At 36.1% G+C, this 15,954-nt stretch overlaps 3 protein-coding genes across 3 annotated transcripts; 1 reads left to right on the top strand and 2 right to left on the bottom strand.

Moving 5' to 3' along the window:
* Window positions 1–10,089: 10,089 nt before the first annotated feature.
* B0H65DRAFT_576115 (uncharacterized protein) lies at window positions 10,090–12,400 on the top strand (the record flags this gene model as incomplete). Its single annotated transcript, XM_062830649.1, has 3 exons — window positions 10,090–11,094; window positions 11,154–11,235; window positions 11,287–12,400. 3 exons carry the CDS (start codon window positions 10,090–10,092, stop codon window positions 12,117–12,119), a joined length of 1,920 nt encoding a protein of 639 aa, XP_062680494.1. The 3' UTR covers window positions 12,120–12,400.
* A 1,773-nt stretch (window positions 12,401–14,173) lies between these two features.
* On the bottom strand, window positions 14,174–14,416 carry B0H65DRAFT_427803 (uncharacterized protein; the record flags this gene model as incomplete). Its single annotated transcript, XM_062824710.1, has 1 exon — window positions 14,174–14,416. One exon carries the CDS (start codon window positions 14,414–14,416, stop codon window positions 14,174–14,176), a length of 243 nt encoding a protein of 80 aa, XP_062680493.1.
* Window positions 14,417–14,882: 466 nt separating this feature from the next.
* Window positions 14,883–15,630, bottom strand: B0H65DRAFT_469025 (uncharacterized protein). The gene is made up of 2 exons (XM_062826992.1): window positions 15,256–15,630; window positions 14,883–15,189 (listed from the first exon to the last, which is right to left on the bottom strand). Exon 1 carries the CDS (start codon window positions 15,482–15,484, stop codon window positions 15,290–15,292), a length of 195 nt encoding a protein of 64 aa, XP_062680492.1. The 5' UTR covers window positions 15,485–15,630; the 3' UTR covers window positions 14,883–15,189; window positions 15,256–15,289.
* Between the last annotated feature and the right edge of the window lie 324 nt (window positions 15,631–15,954).

Raw genomic sequence — 15,954 nt, 5'->3', positions numbered from 1 at the left:
TTAATTAAAATTATTCTACGACCTTTCTTAATTATATAATAGAGGATTTTATTTACGAAATATTCCTTCTCTCTATTTATTATAATAATTAGCAATTGAGAGTTGGTAGTAATTTAGCCCGGTAGAGGGTTATTACGAACTTTTTTAAACAAATCTATGTAAAATTTATTAAAGACTTTTAAAGATAGGTTGGAGAATTCTACTATAAAAGGGTTAAAATTTTTAAATACTATATATTTTGCGTAAATCTAATTAAACTTTTTTTAGGGCGTACTATGGTAAAGTTTTTTAAAGTTTAGCTAAACTTTATCCCCTACCTTCAAGATTTTAGTTAGTTACCTTTTATAGTTAGTAAAATACTTTTACTTTTATACGGAGATTACTATAATTATTTAATGTAAAGTTATAATTTATAATAATATTACGACGAAATCCTTAATTCTTACCTATAGGTTTTTGAAATTTACTTTTATTAGGGGAGTTACTAAGGCTATTAAGGATTGCGGATAATAGCCGTAAATAGTAAAGAATAGAAATATACTAATAGAAGTACTAATTCGGTTATTAATTATTAATTATATTATTGGGTATTAACGATCCTAATCGTTTTAGGCGTAATTAACGAAAACTCTTAAAAAGGTTTATACCTCCTAATTTATTCTTTCGAGGCTACCGTCGGTTTGGGGGTAAAAAACGGTACTTGAGAGTTGATTAATGCTTAGTAAATTATAGAGATATTTTTAAAATCGGTTAATTTAATTAGTACTTTTATTACTAACGATAGATTGCGCTACTTATAATATTATACGAAGTATTTAAAAAAAGCTTCCACTATTACTTCTACTTTTATAAAGGGTATTAATTTTAAAATTACCGATTTATTAAGTTTATTTTTAATAATGGGGAGGTTAATATAGCTTTCTATAGGGGGGAAATTAGTAATAAAATCTATTTAAATATTTTTGAAAAATTAATTTAGGATGGGAAGAGGTTTTAATAGCCCTCTTTTTTAATTTCTTTAATATTTTACTTTACTATAAATATCGTAGTTAATTAAAAACCAATAAATATAAATACCTATTAGTAACTAATAAAAGTTTTTATTCATAATATAAATAATACTTTCTTTACCAGGGTACTTAAGAGTTTTCGAGTTATATACTTCTTAGATAATATAGGTACAGAGAACGTTCCTTTTAGTGTTTTTTGGAAATATATATAGGGTTATAGCCTTAATAATAGCAGAGGTTCTTAGAATTTAGATACGGCTTTTATAGTATAATTTACCGAGCCCGTCGATAATATATTCGCCGAGTTGAACTTTTAGGCCTTGCGCGGAAGTTGGGAGGGTTTTATTTTTATTAATAATAGCTTAGCTAATAATTTAATAGATTTCATTTTTTTAAGAGACTTTTTCGAAGAATTATTATAAATCTAGATTTTTAAATACCTTTACGCCTTCCTCCGCTATCGTAAAGGAAGCGATTATATAAATATAGTTTTTGAGAACGGATTAGGGAATTAGTTGTATTTCTTTAGTTTTTACGTTTTTTCGTTAGGGCGGTCTTAGTCCCGACGGGATAGAATATTAGGAATTAGGGCGAATTTCCTTAGGTAGTAGAGGATTTCGAAATTAAATTATAAAAGAAATTTAATTTATCGCATTCATTATTTAGAGAATTTTTACCTTTCTATAAAGTATTCGAAATTATAGTAATTAATAACGATAATAAATTTTTTATAATTTTTAAATTCCGTAGATTATTTTTTTATATATTTAATAATTGCAACTATTTTTCTATTGTAAATAGGGTAATTGTATTTAGTATGGGTAAATTATTGGGAATAATAAATAATTATTATTTTTTACTTATTATTCTTTTAGGTAAAGATATTATTAATATTATATTTATTATAATTTATTTTTAAAAAAGTAAATAGATTAGGATTTTATTAGGTAAAAATATGGGCTTTAATAAATAATTCCTTTAATTTCTTAAAAACTATATTATATTATTCAATTCATTTAAAGGGGACCTCCTTATTTATAAGGCTTATTAGCGGTCCTATAATGAAGAAAAGCTTTTAACAAATATTTAGTAATAATTAATAAATTTAAAGAAATTTCGTACCCTTTTTTAAGACGTAGGTACTTTTTATTCGATAATCGTTTTAATCTTCTCTAAATCCGTTTAAATATTAATATTTATAACGATAATAAAATTTAAATATTTAATATTCTTTATTACGAATCCGTATTTTTTAAAGTTTAAATAAAATTTAGCAATAGTTATACGTTTAACGATTTTGTATATTTTGGCCAAATAATTTATTTTAGAATTTAATAAGAAAATTAGTATATTATGTATATGTATTAAAATAAAATTATTGAGGTAATTCCTTAGAATATTATCAATATACCGTTAAAACGTCATCGGTATTTTTATTAGTCCGAATAAGTATAATTGATCATTTAAATAATTTATATTGAATTCGAAATATTATTTTCCTTTCCTTTCCTTCGGTTATACGGATTCTATAGAATATTTGTATAATATTTATTTTAGTAAATTATTTCGCTTTAGCGATGATTTTGAATATTTTTTTAATTAAGGGTAATAGGTATTAATTTACTTTAGGAATAGTATTAAGAGCTCTATAGTTATAATAGAATTAAAGACTTCTTCCCTACTTCTTAATAAAGAGAATTGGCGTAGCGGTAATTGAATTCTTAATACGGATAAAACCTTTATTAAGAAGATTTTTAAAGGTTTTCTTTAGTATTAAGAATTCTTTTTATAATATATTGTAAAGGTAATTATAAGGGAGACCCAACTCTTTACCATTTTTGTTTTTCTTAGATTCGATTTTATAATCGATATTTAAACGGTTAGAATTAATTTTATTAACTTCTTTTTATTTCTAAACAAATAAGTAATCGTATATCTTTATGAGGATTATTTTTCGTAATTCTTTATTTATTATATTAATTTTAGGTTTGAGAGCTTTTTCGATATTTCGTAGGTTTATTACAAATGTTATTAATTCTATAGTTTATTGGCTGCCCTTTTTTCCAATTTTGTTTATTATAGCTACGAATATAGTTGCTAAATAGTATATTACTTTTTTAAATTCCTTAATTTTTAGGGAAAAATTCTTCAGGGAATATTTTAAGTATAGGATTTAGTAACTATTTATTCTATACTAAAATTTATATTTATAAGGGATAAAATAGGCTTTTATAGCAATTAATTATAATTTTCTTAAAATAATGAAGAATTTTAATTTAAGGATTATATAAATATAAATAATAGATTTATATTTATAAATATCTACTTTAAAATAAATAATCCTTTTAATCTCCGCCCTTTCTATTTTTATTGAGGCTCTTCGTACTTATTTCTTAGGTATAGGTATAATAGGAATTTTTAGTTTTTTAATAATATTTTTACTAATTACAGTATAGTATTAGTAATTTTTATTAACGAAGGTATAGAAATAATTTTTATTATTAATAGTAATAAGTATTCTAGTAATATTTATTTTTATAGGTTTCAAAAAGCTTTTAATTCCCGTTTTCTTACTTAATACTTTAGAGTACTCTTTTATTCGATTTTGTAAGGGAGCTATTTTCTTTCCGATTTTTTAAAGGAAGAATATTTATTATTATCTTCTAATACGGATTCTACCTTAAATTTAATTTTGATAAATTTAATATTTATAAGGGAACGTTATATTAACTAATATATATAGTTGCTAATTATATATTTATTAACTTTATAATAGAAATAGAGATTTAAAGTACGGCCTTTGTTTTTTTTCATCTTAAGAGATTTATTTAATACATTTAGCGTCTGTATTAATAGGGTTACCCTTTATTTTAGTATAGCCTATTATAATATTACTATTTATTTTTTTAGGGTATTTAGGGGTAGGGGTAGGGTTACGCTAGGAAAAGGAATTTTAATAATAATTATTATATCTTTTACTACTACCCCTGATATTACGGAAGGTTTTATTAGCTTTAAATTTTTATATAATGTTTTTTAATTATTCGATATAGAGGTCGTAGGTTTCGAGTATGCGGATTGTAATTAATTGGTCATAGAAAACGTTAGATATAGAAATTTTTAATTAGGCTAATTTAAAATTATTTTCCTAAATAAGGCTTATAATTTTTCGAATATAAGGAGTTAGTCTAATAGGGATTGGTTTTCTTTTTGCTATATAGTACGTAAGTGGGTTAAAGCTAATTCTTTTTTGTTTTTCTTACTAAAAATTACTTCGAAGTAGTTAAAAAAATCTTTAGGTTTACGGGTACCGTTAATATTATTATAGCGTTAAAAAACTTTTATTTTAATTATTTCATTAGCTAGGAAGGCGTTTAATAATATTAATTAATTCGATTTATTATTAGTAATAATTCCCGCCGAGTTTCTTTCTTTATGAATAAGGCGTAATCGGGTAATATAGAAATTAAATATAGAGGGGGTTTTATCCTATTTTAACTAATAAATATTTTTACGTTTAGAATTATAGTAGGGAATAGTTTTTTATACGGTACCAATTATAGCGTTCGGGGTAGTAGTAATTATTGCGGTAGTTATATTAATATTGAAGGAGTTCTATTAACTTTAAGTAGTAGGTTGTATATTAAGCATTATTCTTATTACTTAGACGAATACGTCGTTGGTAAATAACGTCCTAACGAAGTTTTCCTTTCTTTATATGAGGTGTACGGCTTCTCTCTTTGTAACTTCTTTTTATTTTGCGGCTATGGCGGCTATAGCGGCGGAAAATTCTATAGGGATTTTAATTGCGGCTATTTGAGTGGGTAGGCCCTATTGTTACTATTATAGTAACTGTTTATTTCATTGGGTCTATTATAATGGAATTTGATATAACGGGGATAGTACAGTTAATATAGGTACTGGTTGTATAGTTTAATTAAAGTTCTATAAAAAAGGAAAGTTCTGTTTAAGAGGCAGCTCTACTAGAAATGCAAAGTTTTAATGGGGGCTATATAGATATAGCTACGGCGCCTTATAATAGCTCTGGTCGATGACTAGAGCGCTACAGCCTGAGCCTTAGCCCCATAATAATAAATAGCTATAATCTATCGTTAATAATAAGAGTATTAATTAAACTAACCGATTTTAAAAGTATTTTTATAATTTACTAGGTATCGATTAACTTTTAAGTACCGCTTTTTACCCCTAAACCGACGGTAGCCCCGAAAGAATAAATTAGGAAGTATAAACCTTTTTAAAAATTTTCGTTAATTACGCCCAAAATAATTAGGATCGTTAATACCTAATAATATAATTAATAATTAATAGCCGAATTAATACTTCTATTAATATATTTCTATTTTTTACTACCTACGGCTATTATCCGCAATTCCTAATAGCTTTAATAATTCCCCTAATAGAAGCAAATCTTAAAAACCTATAAATAAAAACTAAGGATTTCGTCGCAATATTATAATTAATTAAAAATTTATATTAAACGATTATAGTAATCTCTATATAAAAATAAAAATGTTTCGCTAACTATAAGAAATAAATAATTGAAATTTTTAAAATACAAGATAAGGTTTAATTAAACTTCAAAAATTTTACTATAGTATACTCTAAGAAAAAATATGATTAAGTCTATATAAAGTATATAATATTTAAAATTCTTAGCTCTTTCCTAATAGAATTCTCCGACCTTTCTTTAAAGATTTTTAATAAATTTTATATAGATTTACTTAGGAAGGCTTATAATAACCCTCTACCGGGCTAAATTATTACTAATTTTCAAGCGCTTATTATTATAATAAATAGGGAGGAAAAATACTTCATAAATAAAATCCTTTATTATACAACTAAAAAAAGTCGTCAAGTAATCTTAATTAATTAAATTAGCTTAATATAATAATTTTAGGACCCGTTAGAAAAATTCGCTAATATAGCGGCCTTAGACCGTTTCGAAGCGAAATATAGTTTAGCCGATATTAATAATAAATTAATCGAATGTTTTAATATAAAGTATACGGAATAATAGAAATAGTAATAAAAAAAGAAAAAAAGAGGGTAGTAAATATTAATTTTAAATTTTTCTAATTCTTTTTCGGTATTTTACGCTTCCGGTTATTCTTAATTTTTATAACCTCTTACCGTTTCTCGAATAATTCGAAGCGGGCCACTACTTCTATTATAATAAATTCCTTAAAAGGGAGGGCGGGGGTTAGGGGAACGGCCGGAGTAAAAAAAATAGTAAAAATTAGAAAAATAGCGGCGGCGTTACCGAAGGCCGAAAAAAAATAATTACATTCCTATTTAAAAATTTTGTTTAATTACAATTTATTTTATTAAAATAAATAAAATAGAAAAGATTTACGAAGAAATAGCGTTATCTTTATATAATTCGGTAGTATAACGTTAAATAATTTCAATTCTACGGACGTACTTAAAAGTTGTCGTTTTTATTTTATTAGAAATCGCTACCTTTTAAATTATAACGAATTTTTAAATTAAAGACGAAGCCCGGTCGTACTATTTACTATTATTATAATAGGTTATATACGCCCTATTTCTAAACTTAATATAATATTCGTACGGGATATTTAAGTACGAAATATATAAAATTTCAAAAAACTTACAATCCGCCTAAAGAATAAATAAAATCAATAACAATTTTTAAAAAAAAATATTTTTAAAGAGGATTTACTAATAAATATTTAAATTTAATAAATTTAGGCTTTTTAAAAGTAATAATAGGGTTTTTAATACGCCTACAATAGGCGGTAGCTTCTTAGGAAGGTGATTAGGAGCCGCGTAATAACGGTGAGGACGGGGCCTCGCTCTCAAATAGCTAAACGAAAATAAAAATAATTTAAACAAAATTAAATAAAGTATTTACCTTAATTAGGAAGGATAGGTGAAGAATTGGTTGGGGGATAGTAATATTTATTTTAATAGTTTGAATGATAGCTAGAAAGAAAGGAGGAAAGGAAAGAGAGAAGGGAAATAAATCAGAGGGGAGGTTTTTATATATAATTTTAAAAGTATATATATACGTACGGTACTACCTATTACTTATTACTTTCGTTAATTAAAATAAAAGGAGCGAACGCATAGAGGGGTAGGAGGAGGGAGGAGGGGGGTAATATTATAGAGCTAAAGCCTAGGCTATAGCGCTTTAATTATCGATTAAATTTTTTATAAGGCGCCGTAGCTGTATTCATATAGCCCCTATTAAAACCTCGCATCTCCGGTAGAGCCGCCTCTTAGATAGAACTTTCCTTCTTTATAGAATTTCAATTAAGCTATACGACCAGTACCTGTATTAACCATGCTGTCCCCATTATAGACGCGTTTACTATAGAACTTCTTTAAAATAATAGAAATATTATCGGTTTACTCCGGGTCTTTAATTTTATAAACGACTTTAAAAGCTTTAAAGAACTCCTCCTAAATATAAATCCCCTCGTCCTTAAGGCAACGGAAGAAACCCTTACTAATATTCTTAGGCACTTTCTTATACTGTGAGAACTAAATATTAATTTTAACTTCTTTATTAATAAAATTATAAAAGCCGACCTTATCTTCGAAGAATTCTAAATATTTAAAGACTTTTTTGCTATCGAATTTCTTCTTCGGAATAATATTGCGAGCGAAGATAACGTTATTAATAAAGAGGGCAATAGTAGTATTAATAGACATTTTAACAATAGGAATTAATAAATTTTTAATATTAATAGCAATATTAAATATATTTCCTAGGAAAGTATTATTAAAAATAAGGAGGTAATAAGAAGGGGGAATAGTAATAAGGCTTATAAATAGTAAATACATAGAATAAATACTAATATCGAAATAAATAATTAAGGGGGAATTAATCTAATATCTTTTATTAAAATAATTTTCTTTATATAAATACTTCTATACTATTAATATTTAGTCTTTATAATCCTCGGTTAAAAATCTATTCTTCCATAGCGTTTAAAGTATTATTATTAATTATTACCTAAAATACCGAAATCCCTTATCCAACTTGCCAATAATTACCTCTTAACTAATATAATTTACTTCGGTTAAAAATACTCTTAACGCTATAATAATTAAAAGTAAAATTCGGAATATTATAATAATCATTCCGAATAAGGGTCTAATTAATTAGAAGAAGAATTCGGTATAAAAAACGTAAATGTCTATCTACTGAAGGGTTTCAATAAGTAAGGAGTAGATCTACTCCTTGTTTTTATTTCAATTTTCGTACTTCTTTTCTATTAATTTATCGTCTAAATCTTTTATTAATATCTTTCTAATCTAATTTCTTCTTAATCTCGTCTCATAATCTAAATTATTACTAATTTAATCTTAAAAGGGGAAGGGGCTAGGGTACTTATCGATTAATATTAGTAAATTATAAATTAATCGAAGAAACGGAGATCCATATATATCCGGAATTAAAGTCTCTATTAAATTGAATAAAAAAGATTTTTAGCAAAAGAATTAATTAATTATTCGTTATTCAACTTCCGGCGTTTAAATTAATATCCCGAGGGCTATAGGAATAACCTCCGCATTTACGACAAGTCCCGGCCGGAAATTTTTCAAATTTATATTAATTAATTTAATTAAGAATTTAAAACTCATTTCATCCTTATTACTATTTAAAATAAAGTAAAAATATACTACTACAAAAAAGTATAACCTACCCAAAACTTTGGAATAAAGTATTAATTTGAAAATTAAAAATAATTTCACGAAAACATTAAAATAAAACCTCTAAACCGTAACTATTAATTATTAAAGGAGGGAGGGGGAAGCAAAACTTTACCCCTAAATTAATTACTTTATAAAAAGTAATAGATCTAGAAGTTAGTTTCTTAGGGAAGAGATTACAAATAAATTCAACAGTTAAATCTTTTTAGGAATAAAATTTAAATGTATTCTACTAATCGAAGTGATATCTCGTTTAAGTTACCCCCCCTTTTTTTCCTTTCTTCTTAAAGAGGAGTACTACCCTTTTTATCCCTAGAGATTTCTACTATAATTACCTACCTTCGGAGTTCGGGAGAGACGGTCCGATAGATCTGCTCCTTTCTATCCAAATCACTCTACTTCTAATAACCCCCTTAGTCTACACTAAAAAAAACCAGAAAAAATTCCCCAAATTATTACTAAAGTCCTAATTACTATTAGCAAGTCTTTTGAGAGCTTTATATTAGCTAGGCTAGTCAGTAGGGGTATTAAGGATGACTATAATAGTCTTATCGGTAGATTCCTTTAATAAGGATATAGCTAACGTTGTTAGTTTCGTAGGGATATTGTTTGTAATTGATAATCGTAGCGTTAAATGTAAATACGCAAATTAGATTATTAATTGTTAAATGTGATGGTACAGAATTGATTGATTGAAGAGTGTGTAACTGATTCGCCCAGAAGGTATGGGGGGTGCTGGGGTAACCCAGATATGCCCAGAAATCAGGCAATATCAGGTGGCTGGAGCGCTAACCTCCATATGGTATGGCTAAAACCACCCTTGAATCTGACAGGTTGTACGAAGATTCCATCGTGTTCTGGGAACCCTTGTGGTCAACCCAACTGACCCTCTTCAACATTTTGAAACAGCGGCAGAGCGTTCCTTGCGGACAAAAACTGCACGAGTGCCAAAGCGGAGGGTGGGTAGTGAGGAAGTAACCACTCACAGGGCTCCAAAGCAATTAAGACCCTACGCTATCCCCACCACTAGCTTGACACCCTTGATGCAACTGTCGTCATAGGACCAACATCTTGGACATCGTTCGTCCAAACTTGAACTTCGTCCCATCTCTTCCGAGTCCTCGCTAGCCGCTGGTTGTCACCCAATTCTACCAAAACCAGCCCTGATCCCCAGGAACACCCGACATTGCCATTCAACGCTGACCGATTTCCATCAAAATATCCACCCACCTGCTCTATCTTTTCGCCTTCTCAACGCATTAGCCCATCCGTCGTCTTCGCCACGCTCGACTTTAGTGTAGAGGCAGTTGTACTCCAGCGAAGGAAGAGCATCCGATCACCTACAAGCATCAGCATATCTTACCCGACCCCTACCATGGCTGGTCGAGCCTCGTATCCCAACCTGGGTCGGACCGCCCCAGGTCCCGATCGTTCTGCACGATGGGACAGAGATCGCTTCTTTGATGAACGGGAACATAACATGACCCTTGAGCGTAGCCGCGGCCCTGATCGCGACCGATTCGATGCCCTTCCTATCCGAACTCGCAACCCAGACGACGATGATGACTACTTCCGCCAGAGCCGTCGTGTACCTCCGCCAAGGGAGCACTCCGTCGATGAACGCTTCACGCACGACCGCCGAGCCAGTCACCCACATATCGACGAGGAAGAGGACGATGAACTACTTGTTCGTGAACGGCGCCGTGTTATATACGACGATATGGAGACTCCCCGCCCTCCCTCTACTATACGCCGACGGCCGTCTCCTTCCGAAAGCTCCTTCACCCGCCGAAGGCCATCTCCCGAAAGAGAAAGATTCCGCAGCCCATCTCCCCCAAGACGCCCTACTGCTAGGATGATGAGACGTACTTCCAGCGTCGATACCTATGACCGAAAGCCAAATGGCTTCTACGACCGCGAAGAGTATGGCCCGCCAGCCAGGAGGTCCGACTACCGCATTCCTGCCAATGTACCTATCCCTCTGCCCCGGCACAGGGCGCTGCCTCCACCAAGAGTTTACGCCGAACACGACTACTTCCGAGATATTCAAGTTTCGGATCCTCATCGATATGGTGACGAGGAGTTCCACGCGTTCCAAGGGGGAGAAAAGGTCCGCGAGCGCGAGTTCGAGAAGGAGGTTATCCACACAAGGCGCAGCCGGAGAGACCGGAGCAGGGACTCGCGCGCTACCAGTCGCAGCCATCGCAGCAGCCGCCGAAGCAGTTCTGTGGCATCCAGCACTAGCAGCTCCTCGAGTAGCAGCGGCGGTACCACCATTACATCCAAGAGCGAGTATCCGAAGAAGGGAAAGACAAGAATTCCTTCTCGCCTACTGTCGAGGCGGGCCCTCATTGAGAGTGGCTATCCATTTGTCGAGGAGGTAGGTTGACAACTCTGTTTTTTCAACAGTACAGCTTCTTGCTAACATTTTCGTCTAAGGGCACTACTACCATCATCCAGAAAGCTCTCGGTCAAGAGCATATCGATCATCTGCTCAAAATGAGTGACGAGTACAAGAAGGGTAAGTGTCCAGTTTCCAGTCGATATCGACTTCAAGCTAACCCATATTAAGCTGAACTTGAAATCCAAGCCTCTCGCTCGAGTGCCGGTGATATCATTGAGGAGCACGAAGAGCGCCGAACGGAGATCATCGAATACACCGACACAACTATTCCCGGGCCACCACATCATACAACACACTACACTCAAACCACTACTCATGCTCACCCGCATGTCCATACTACCACCGTGCACACCCACCCACCTGTTCAAGCCACATATACCCAGCCAGTCATGGTGAACGCGGCTCCGCCCGTACAGACTCAACAAGTCGACTTCGCAAAGACTGTCCAGGTCCGCGAAGTCTCTCCATCCCGGGCTTCCTCCTACAGCTCATGGGACAGTGCCTCCTCTTGGACCGACTCAACCTACACGACGGGTACCTCATGCTCCACTTGCTCAACCGCAACTGTCACACCACGAGGACATGTACACGCCCCCCAAGTGGTTCACGTCGCTCACCCCGAAGAAACTTTCAAAGAGTTGAGAGAAACTTCCAAAGAGTTGATGGTTCTTGATAAGAGTCACAGCATGAGCCGAAGCCGCAGTCGCCATCGCAGTCAAAGCCGTCGCCATCGCAGTCGAAGCCGTCGCAGCCGTAGCCGCCGCCGTTCGTACGAGTCAGAGAGTATCCAGTCCGAGATTAGCCGCCTCGAGAGACAACTGGCCCGCAAGGAACGACACGGCAGTAGGGGCGATATCGTCATGGCTGAGCGCCTATCCACCGGCGAGGTGGTCCTGCTTGAGGAAAAAGTCGAGAGGATCGAGGAGCCCAGAAAGGGCGTGAGGCTTGAGAAGGACAAGAGAGGTAGGCTGTCTATCAGTGTGCCGAGGAATCGCCGATAAAGCGTCACTTGCGGTGCGTTTGTCATGTGTGATTTCTTGGGTTGTGGGATGTCTTGAGACAGACGTGCTGACTTTCTTGTTTACAGGTCCCCCGCCGAGGTTGATGAAGGCCATGTTGGCTACCTTGACTTGAGAAGAAACGGTCAGCTAGTGGCTAGACGCGTTGTCGGTTATGACTAGTAGACTTGGATACGCTCTTTCTTAAAATGTTCTTGGATACCCGAATTATACGCTCCCTTCTTTATGATAATGATTTTGACTTCCATGAGCCACATGTTACACGATTTATGTCACAAATACAAATGATGTTGGAATGGATACTCGGCGTCGGTGGCGGCGGAAGTCTTGTTTTGGGCGTATTGGATAACCACTTAGCGGTTCAATATTTACCTTATAAAGCAAGTGGCTTATAGTTCGAATGATTACCCCTTGATGATTCAATCGAGCTATTGTCCGTTTCGTTTAGTTTCACGTCAAGTGTTCGATGGTATCATTAGTGTTTCACGCATCTCTGAAGGTCGACCTTATATGCGCAAATGCAGTTGGATTCGCTTTTATTAATCCCTAAGCGCCTTGACTTGCCCGATCTACTGGATGACTTTAAGATTCCTGTTCAGCCCTGCGCAACGCCTCAAGCTTTCTCCGTCGCTTTCTCCTCGGTTGCCTCTCCCTTGGCCTCCTGGGCCTCCTTGGTCACCAGCAAGATTTTTTTCGCAATGGTTTCCAAAGCGTGGCGAGACAAGCTGCTCTCGACCTCTGAGACAAAAATGTTGCGCACTTTCTACTTGTTAGCTTTGGACTACTCATTATAATCGGTTTGATTGCGTCTTACTATTGTTCAGAGCAGTCTCCTGGGCGGGGGACGCGCTGGCCGCGCGAGTTTCCTCGGGGGCGGTGACCTTGTTGGGTTCCATTTTGGTTTTAAGGAGGGTATGTACTAGAAATACGGTAGTGGTAAGTAAGTGATGGCCTTTATATAAGGTGTTCGATGCGCCGCATACATTGATAAAGTTAAGTGTGGTAAGTTGGGGAGTGGACGACTTTCTGTCGGTGGACTTGGAAGTGGAAGTTGGACGATGATGTTTTAGACAGAAAGATCAACCAACTGGGAGTACTGGATGGGTTTAAATATGGAAAAGGGAGGCTCCAAGATCGCAATAAAATTGAGGGACGGTGAAGGGGTAAGCGGCAGTGAAGGTACATGTATGCAAGGTTTACTGCCGGCGGGTAGGTTTCCAAGGTTGTAGACAGCTAGGACGTCGGGACGTCGGTGAATAGCTCCGAACCTGCCCCTACTTGCAAACCTGAAGGTGTCTCCTTCAAGGTTCTGGGAGAAGCCAAGCAACGAGACAGAAAGAAGTGCTCAGTGCTCACGCAAGATGAGTGTGTTGAGGTAACAAAAGGTTGACCTCGGATCTCGGTTCCACATCCGGTTATGCCAGACGCCAGCTAAGGAGGTACCTAGCCGAGTTAGACTGGTCGTCGATCGTCCCTCGTTTCTTCCTAATTGTCTCCTTCTTTTCGTCAACGTCGCTAAAGCTGGCTCGAGGAGATCTTGTGTTTTTGGCCTGATAGTACCATTCGCAGCTCCATCTGGATTGAACCAACAAAGTTTTACAAAAAAATTCTACGAGAAGGGATCACTTTATGTTCAGGTAATAGTGAATTTGTGGTCAGGTGAGATTGTCCCTTGTTTTCAACCCTTCTGTTCACACCAGAACCATGCTAACGTCTTCCGCAACATATGCGCTAGAACGGATCAAGGCCGTGGCCTAGCACAGGTACGGTCTACTAGGTACTATGCCCCAAACGTCTTTCCATTCACATCTCCAGAATCGAGATGCCTCGCCCTCTTTATGACCGTCACGCGAAGCGCACTTGGAGTTCATCCTGGAGCCGAACCAATGCCGAGCCGTGCTGTGTTGGTGGTACCTGGGTTGAACGGATGCCCTCTCCCACGAGTTAGCGGTCGACAACGTGCTTGAACAGTGAAAGAAGGGCGTCTTACCTTGGTTGTGGACGAATAGGTACCAATGGAAGTGACGACTGTGGAATCACTCCTTCGCTCTAGAAGCCGCTCTAGAAGCTCTCTGCTTCTTCGCTTGAGAAGCTGCCTCCTCGTCCTTGACCTCCCTCAAAATCTTCTCTAGGATCTGCACCCGAAGAACTTCTAAAGCAAGCGCCGTCAAAGTGACTTTCGGGCTGGCGACATATGTCATGCCGGCAGTGGGGGTAGTCACGTTTTCGACATGTTCGGCGGTCTCGGAAGCATGGTCGGATGTCTCCTTGGCCGGCATTTTGTCGAGATGGTTTTGCCTGACGTAGAGTAGGTAAGTAAGTGATTACTGTGTAAATTTACGTGTGTGGTGGATGATTCACGTACGTTGTTGAATATGAAAGTTGTTGGAGGGTGCTGCGAGGTGGAAGGCTCTGTGGAAGATGATGTTTGGAGAGAATTGTAAAAACATCCGCGGGATGGATATATAAAAGTCCTGAGGCCGCAATTTACCCAGGGTGAGTAATGAAGGCAATCAAGGGTGACGCCAAACATCCGTGGAAAAAATCGACCGATACCTCTAGTGAGGGGGAAACCAGTGACGCTTTTTTTTTTGTCGGAAGTCGGTGTTCATACGCTGGCGGTACTCTTCGTACTTCCAGTTGGAAAGAGCGAGTTACCTCTACGGAAGGAGCCTACTAGGTATGTAGGTACCTAGAATCACTCATTGTTGGCGCGATATCAGACGAACAATTAAGGCAAGTAAAACCGCCCTTGACTTCCAGCCCTTCGCTTTAGACGAAAACTATCTAGGTAGAGGTGCTAATGCTTTCGAAAAACTGAAGAACGAACCAGGCCTATCTCATAAGCAAACCTCCAAAAGCACAACCGCTATTGCGAATTTCTACCATCTTCTCCGATGTCCCCTCAAGTTCTTCAGGCCAGACTTTGATCCAAATTACCCCCAACGTCACTGCTTCCCAACCATTGCCGAGTTATGTCGTGCTCCGTAGGTTGAGTGAAGTAGAGGTAGGTAAGGTACCTTTTGTCGCAGTGTTTCAAAACAGGCCCCGGCTGCTTCGAGTTAGCGGTTGACAATGTACAGATATTTTCGTAGAAGAAGGGAGGTATCTTACATACCTTCTAAATGGAGGAGGGCGGACTCCTCTGATACCTAGGAAACCGTTTTCTCTTGCGCATCTTGCACCTCCCGCATCATCAAGAGCAGTTGCTCACTGACAAGATGAATCTCAAGCGCACGGCGCGAGCTGTCTAGAGGTACTTTGGGCTTATTGTTGGCGGGTGCCGCCTTCTCGACGGGGCGAGCGGCGGTGGATGCGGGGACGTCTTTGGCGCTTTTCTTGTCCATTTTCGGAATGACGTTGCTAGAGGCAGGGTAAATAAGTGGTAATTGTTATATACAGGTAAGGTAGTAGTCGATGCGCTACATACATTGGTGAAGTTGAAAAGTGTAGTAGGGTGTTTCGGAGTGGACGACTTTCTGTGGACTGGAAGGTGCAGGAGGATGTTTTGGAAGCAAAGGAAGAAGTTTCGAGTGGTGGATTGAGCCTTTAAATACGAAATTGGGAAGCGCCAAGGTCGTAATTTACCGAACGGTGACCAGTGAAGGGATTCAAGGTTCACTGGCGAAAATCCAATACGTGAATCTTTGCATCCCAGGTGAATGGTCCGAGCCTCCCAGGTTGCCTGTTATCGAATCTGGAAGATATTGAGGTTCGTTCTAGAAGAAGCTAAGAGGCAGAGGAGCACAGTGTCCATGTAGTATCAGAGCTATATTCAGGTAGGGTTGACGTTCCATCCCCAGTTTCCACCCGTTTA

Source organism: Neurospora tetraspora (assembly GCF_033439725.1).
Source record: "Neurospora tetraspora strain CBS 560.94 chromosome Unknown B0H65scaffold_5, whole genome shotgun sequence".
NCBI lineage: Eukaryota > Fungi > Ascomycota > Sordariomycetes > Sordariales > Sordariaceae > Neurospora > Neurospora tetraspora.
Note: the sequence above shows the minus strand (reverse complement) of the source record. Positions and strands in the feature narration are given on the sequence as shown.